This window comes from Parasteatoda tepidariorum, chromosome 8 (genome assembly GCF_982258835.1).
Source record: "Parasteatoda tepidariorum strain Cologne lab strain chromosome 8, Ptep-v5.0, whole genome shotgun sequence".
NCBI classification, from domain to species: domain Eukaryota; kingdom Metazoa; phylum Arthropoda; class Arachnida; order Araneae; family Theridiidae; genus Parasteatoda; species Parasteatoda tepidariorum.
The window spans coordinates 5,431,473-5,438,233 of record NC_141762.1 but is presented as its reverse complement, the minus strand read 5'-3'; the positions used below and the strand labels follow the sequence as shown (position 1 = coordinate 5,438,233).

Here is a 6,761-nt window from a genome sequence, read left to right as displayed (position 1 = left end):
TATTTTTTTAGGATATATACATTAAATGGGTTTCTGTTACTAAAAATATTAAAGATTCTAACTAGATACAGTGTCATTAGAAGTTGAATTTAAAATAATATTAGTAAAAACTTGCATCTTCTGTTTTTGCATCTTTCTTTTAAAAAATTGTTTCAGCTCACATATTAAAATAAAAAAATACAATCTTGTATACAAGTTTAGACAATTAATACATTATCTTAAACACAAAAATTACCTCTGGTTTTGTTTAAGCAAGTTATGATGTGAATAAGTTATTGAATAACCTATTACTGATCATTAAATATGATCAATGTATGAAGAAAAAACGCAAAAAAGCAGCAGTAGATTTTTGTTTATACAAAGTGGATATTTCTTCCAATTGTCTACCACTTTAGCTTTAGAAAAGTACTGGGCTACGAGTAAACAACATATAAATGTTTATATTAATAATACATAATGATAAATATATCTATATTGCTTTTGAAAAATTTTTTATAATAAAATACCATTGCTACCAATTTTTTTTAAAAAGTATTTTAGTAAAAAAATATCTAAAAGTATTTTAGGCACATAGGGTTAATGAGAAAGCTTTCGTCAAAATTTTATTGAGGTAGTTTCAAAGTTTTTATGTATGTAAATGGTACACACAAATTTTTTGGTACATACTTATGGATTTGTTTTGTTTTGTTATATGGCAAACTACAAATTTAACACATAGACATATTTTAAGACAATTAGATAAGTGGTTAGAGTATCGCATATTATAATATGAAAATAGATTTCAACTAATATGCATATACATAGCTAACAAAAATTTAAATTAGAATTACCTTAAATTTACTAATTTATTGTAATTTACTTATGCTGTAAATAATTTAAAAGCTTTTCATAATTAAACAACATGTAAATTTGGTTAAAAGTAAGGGACCTCTGTGTTTAGGGCCCTCAGTAAGTCCTACTACTAATATAGTTAGTATGTTATCAAACAGATTTTATAATTACATAGAAATTGTATATTTTAAAAGCACAATGCTTAGTTGACAACAACAAAAAAAGAATTTATACATTAAGTTCATCAATTTTAAATAGTTTAATAGTTGCAGCATTGTTTAATATGTGTAGCCCCCAGCTATGCTTTATGTTACTGCTCAAATCAGTTATGTTTGTCAGTTATGCATCAGTATCAGATAGTTATGTTTCTGCTTCAAATAAGTTTGAAGACTATCAAAAAAAAATTTCAATTAACAATTGTATGTTAAAAATTAGCATCAATGAAACTTTTCATGAAAAATTTAACGAAGCATAAAATTAATTCAAAAATAATATTACATTACACAAACATAATAACAAATAATTTATTATGTTAAGACTTTTAATTAGTTAAATAAAATTTTATTATAGAAAATGAGCAAGTTAATACATCAAATCATTACTAATTATTAGTTAATTTACCAAAATGTATCATTTTAGCAGATCTGTTTCAAGTTGATAAACACACTATCTATTTTTGTTATCTCAGGATATCAGTTATGCATTTTTATAACAAAATTTGTTGTAATGCAATATTTTACAGATAACAAACTAAGGCTTAAAAGCTTTATTTTTTAAAAAATAGATAATGAGATGATTTTTGAAATTTTGTGACTGTGATTCACTGTGAGTAATTTTTTAATCACATGTATATGAATCGCGATGTGATACATTAACCCCTTCCTTCTCCCTCCCATGAAAATGACAGGGTAAGGTTTTGCCCTCTATTTCTCGCTCCCGTGATATTTCCGGGTTGGAGTGTTCAGTAGTAACGTGCCAATAAGAATAAAATTAATTCATTTCTTTTGCCCAGAAAGCATTTTATTTCTCATTTTACACACCAGATGGCAGTACCAGGATATTTTTAAGGTAATTGTAAACAGTTTATTTTAAAATAGATGGCAGCACTAATCAATACGCGTACAATATACGGGTATGAAAAAACAGGCATTTTTATGACCATTTTCTTGAAAATTAACCGATTGTTCAGGAGTTAAATCAAATTTATATGAAGCAAAAAGACTCGAAGATTGCTTAAATTAGATATCCCAATGTGTGACTTGAATATTGAAATTTAATAGCGATAAATGTTTAGTATGAAGAGCAAATGATACAAATTGATAAAATGCACAAATTAACAAATCATAAATTGTGATGCATGGTTAATGTGAAACGTCTTGAATGATTCGCCAATCATTTTAATGCGAAACACAATGTGTGATTCGTTAATCATTTTTATATAAATAGTGATGCTTTATTTGGTAAACATTTTAATACCAATAGCGGTTTTTGATTCAATAAGCAATTAAAATCAAATCCTTAATCATGAATGGTAATTCTGAAATGCATCTTATGCGAGTCGCAGTGCACAATATTTAAATTCTTCTAATACTAGAATCTTAAAGCGTGATTCATAAATCACTTAAATGAGAATTGCAATGCATGATTTGCAATTCACTATAATGCAATCTTTGACACATGTTTTGTAAATTCCTTTCATGCGAATCCTGATGTGTGATTACTTGAAAACTTTTAAGCACATCGCGATTTGTAGAGCACTTAATACGAATCCTGATGTATAAATCATTTATCATTTTAATGAGAATCATGATGTCTTATTGAAAATTCGGGGAATCTGAAAAACTAAATTTTATATTTTTATATATTAATGGTAAAAACTAAATGTAAAAATTTGGACATAAACAATAAAAAAATTAATGATCCGTATTTCAAAAATTAATTATATGAAGGATAACAGTAGTAGCCTGCCGTAATAATGAAATTAAGACAACAATAAATACATTTAAAATGAAACAAAAACACAAAAAATTCTCATAAAATTTTTTCAGTGCAAATTTCTTTACATTTCATAATTGATAGCATTAAAAATTGCATTGATCAGAAATCACCAGGTATTGGAAAAGGAAAAAATGTGGGAATTTGGCTCCTTTTCCACCCAAATCAGAATAATAATATTTAATTTTTGCACCTTAATAAAATAAAAAACAGTTTTAAAAAAACTGCTAGAAAATTAATGCATGCTACACGTGGTTATAAGTGGCTAATACTAGACGTGGTCTGGTTAAAAAAAAATTTCACTTTTGGTTTCCCCCACACCTTACTTGCATTTTGTCATCCAATCACAGGAAAGAAAGAAAGAAGGAAAATGGTATTTTTCTAAGTTAAATCAGACTCCTAGACTCTCGCTTAGTTAACTTTTCAGCAAACAAAACAGCATAGAGATGGGATGTAATCTGAATATCTATCACTTCCATTTTAAGCTTTATTTCATGTTTTTCCGTACGAAAGATATTATTTTTATTTATTTAGTTATTTTTTGAAAATTATTTTGCGAAAATTAAAAACTTTTGGGACACTCTATCGTAAAATTCAAAACTTTTTCGAGGCTCCAATTTTTCTAACAAAATTCAAGGCCTCTCAAATATCCTGGTAACCCCGATTTTTTTTCCAAAAACTTTCACAATGCTTTCGTAATGTAACTTTAACACTTGTAGAACGCATGAATATCAACAATATCAATAAAACAGACTGCTGTGTAGTAACCGTTTTTAACCTATATTTTTAAAATCCGCAACAAAAATAGAGTAAAAATTATTATACATATTAAAAGTCAAAAACTAATAATTAAGTAAGGAAAAAACAAAAATGCTATTGAAATTATTAATTAGCGACAACTAATGTGTAGATTTTTCTTTCATTTTTTGGCAAGGCTTAAAAAAACAGGCAGATATAATTAAGGCGACTACTACATAACAACTCTGTATAACAACAACAAAGTTTCTTCATTAATTAACAATTCTACTTAACATTTAACTATAATTAATACAAAACTTCCATTTTAACAAAAACATGTTATCACAATATATATAAAGATCAAGGGGAAACAAAGAGATTTCTTCAGTATCTCTAACAAGAGGGAAAATAATTAGACTTTAAAACTGTTTCAGAAAACATAATTAATATAAGATAACATATATACATTAACAAGAATCTATTCTAGATAACATGAGCAATTAAAATTTTTTAAATATTACAGAGGATTCTTTAGAGCTAATCTTTGTACATTCTTTATTGGAATAAATTGAAAAACATTTTTTTTTAATTCCTTACTATTCCAGTTAATCAAAATTAAATCTAAAAATTTTCATAAAAATGATTGCCATTTTTAATCAATGATATATTACTTTTAATTTATTTAAATGATCGAGTTTCCAAGAAATTTATCTAAAATATTATTTACAGCAAGCCAGAGAAACAAAAATAATAGGAATTCAGGAAAAATTCGTTATCATTTCACTAAAAGCGTTCAGATTTTCGATTTATTTGTTTTTAAAGCAAATATTCTCAGTTTAGTTATATATAGTGAAATTTACAAACCAAAACTATCAGGTAATAAGCCAAAAGGTAGTGTAACATACATAAAGTATTTACACTATGGTTTATATAGTTGTATTAAGAAATAATAAAATAGAAATTATAAACAAAAAATCAAAAGTTTTTGTCATAAGTTGGAAACATAAGTGTAAAAACGAACATGAAAAACAATTGCATTCTGATATCTAAATAAATTCGAAATTAAAGTTCAGAGAAGAAATTAATTCTGGATCTTTAACAGTATCAAAAACAATTTATTGACTTGTCATGTTCCAGAATGGTCAAGAAATTTTGCAAAAATATTAAATTTTCGAATTGGAAGACTTTTTATTTAATTAAATCACACATTGAGGTAATTAAAAGGTGACATTGATCATTATACTTTTCATAATTTATAATTATCTGCCAACAAACATCTGAATTGGAGCCAAAGGTTTTTAGAAAAGTTCCTTGAAAATTATTGCCAAAAAAAAAACAGATTCATAAACAAAAATAATTGTAAACTTATTAGTGATAAAGAAATAATATAGTTTCTTATAATGATCTATGTCCAAAGGCAGACAGGCATAAGAGATTCTTTAGTTCGAGCAGATGGAGTTAAGTTTTCATTACAGAGAAAGAAAAATGGCAAGAGTACCAAATGTCCCTGGACATTGGAGAGTAAACTGCTAGCTGAAGATGGGTCAGATATCACCATACCTGGTTTGCTAAGATATTCCTTGAGTTCAGAAAAGCTTCGAACTTCATCAGAGGGAATGCAGCGGAATACCTAAAGTAAATATAAGAATACTTAAAGTAAAGGAAATACACGAATACTCAAAGAAAAGTAAAAATACAATTACCTTAAGTAAACACAAGAGTTACATAGAAAAAAAAAGCTGACAAATAAATTTGAACTTAAATATTAAGAAAAATAATGAAATCCTCAAAGGGGAACACATGTCAATGGAAAGAGACTATTAAACAGGATTTGAAGTTAAGAGTCGTCAAGGAATGCTAATATTTGACTCGGATTATCACAAAAAAAATTATTATTAGTCCTCAGGACCTACAATCATTGTAAAGGAATGGTATATTGCTTTAGTTTTCTTATTTTCAGTTTCAGTTTTTTTTTCCTGAGTCTTCACAGGTTAAAATTATTCAGTTAGTTGATATAATAGTCTTAACTGGCTACCTATTTTAAAAATAAATAATTGGCTAGTTTCTAAAAGTTTTAATTTAGATTAAATTAAAAATATAATATGTAATTTTCAAGGAAATTTATCAAAACAAACATAAATCTATATATTTTTGATAATTTTATAAATTTTATTCCAGATTTTATTAGATATAAAATTCTATGATAACAGCAATAAATAATGCAAATCATCACAGTAAAATTATTGATTCCCTTACCCACACTCCAAAAGATAAAACTAATGTTTAATGTTTGAAAATAAATACAAGAATACCTAACGTAAATACAAGAATACTTTAAGTAAAGTGAGAGAAGATCATATAGAAAAAAAAAGTTGACAAATAAATTTGAACTTAAATATTAAGAAAAATAATAAAATCCAAAAAGTGTGAATGGAAAGAGACTATTTAACAGGGCTAGAAATTAAGAGTGGCCAAGGAACGCTAAAAAAGTTTTAAAATACAAATGTATTGAAGTTAATATATTTAACTTTAAAAATACATATATAAAGCTTTTCATATGAGATACAGTGCCCGCCGTTTATTAAAATCACTTTCGTTTTATGCTCTTTTGATTTTATTAAGCGGCTGATTTTATTAAGAGGCGATTCAGCATTTGAAGAAAAAAATCACATTTTTAAAATATATTCTAAATGCACACACTTCAAAAGCTGAAATAATGACAACATTAATGGTTTATTCAACTAATTTAATTATTTTAATAAAGTAAAACCCTATATAAGATTAAATTTACAAAACTTTTGCAAAAAACCGATCAATGGTTGCTTGAGTTGCACTATTTAAAATTAACTTTTCAACATCATTTGAGAGTTTATAGAAGTTTTTATAGTTTTCGATATTTCCTCCTCTTTGTTCTAAAGCTTGCCGCAATACATTAAGTGCTTTTCTGACTTCCGTTGAAGATGGCACTGATGAGTTTATTTCATCTTCTGAGTCTGATTCCTCCATTTCTTGATTGGAAATAACTTTGCAATTTTTGATGTCAGTAACAATTTCAGAATCAGATTTTTCTCCTGATGTTTGTAGGTGATCGTCAATAGCTACGTAACATGAAAAATTCTCGTCCATATCATTTTCTTCATTGCTGAGCATTTCTTCGAAACAGTTATCAGCTCCATCACCAGTGCTTAATCCACACT

General features: G+C 26.5%; 1 protein-coding gene across 6 annotated transcripts in view; it reads right to left on the bottom strand.

Moving 5' to 3' along the window:
• Window positions 1-3,506: 3,506 nt before the first annotated feature.
• Pld (Phospholipase D) overlaps window positions 3,507-6,761 on the bottom strand; it is a 50,734-nt gene continuing 47,479 nt past the window's right edge. For all 6 annotated transcript variants that reach the window (XM_016055484.4, XM_016055488.4, XM_071180757.2 and 3 more), the window contains exon 25: window positions 3,507-5,194. In XM_016055484.4, coding sequence (XP_015910970.2) covers window positions 4,970-5,194 — 225 coding nt within the window. In that variant the 3' untranslated portion in view covers window positions 3,507-4,969. The remainder of the gene's footprint in view (window positions 5,195-6,761) is intronic.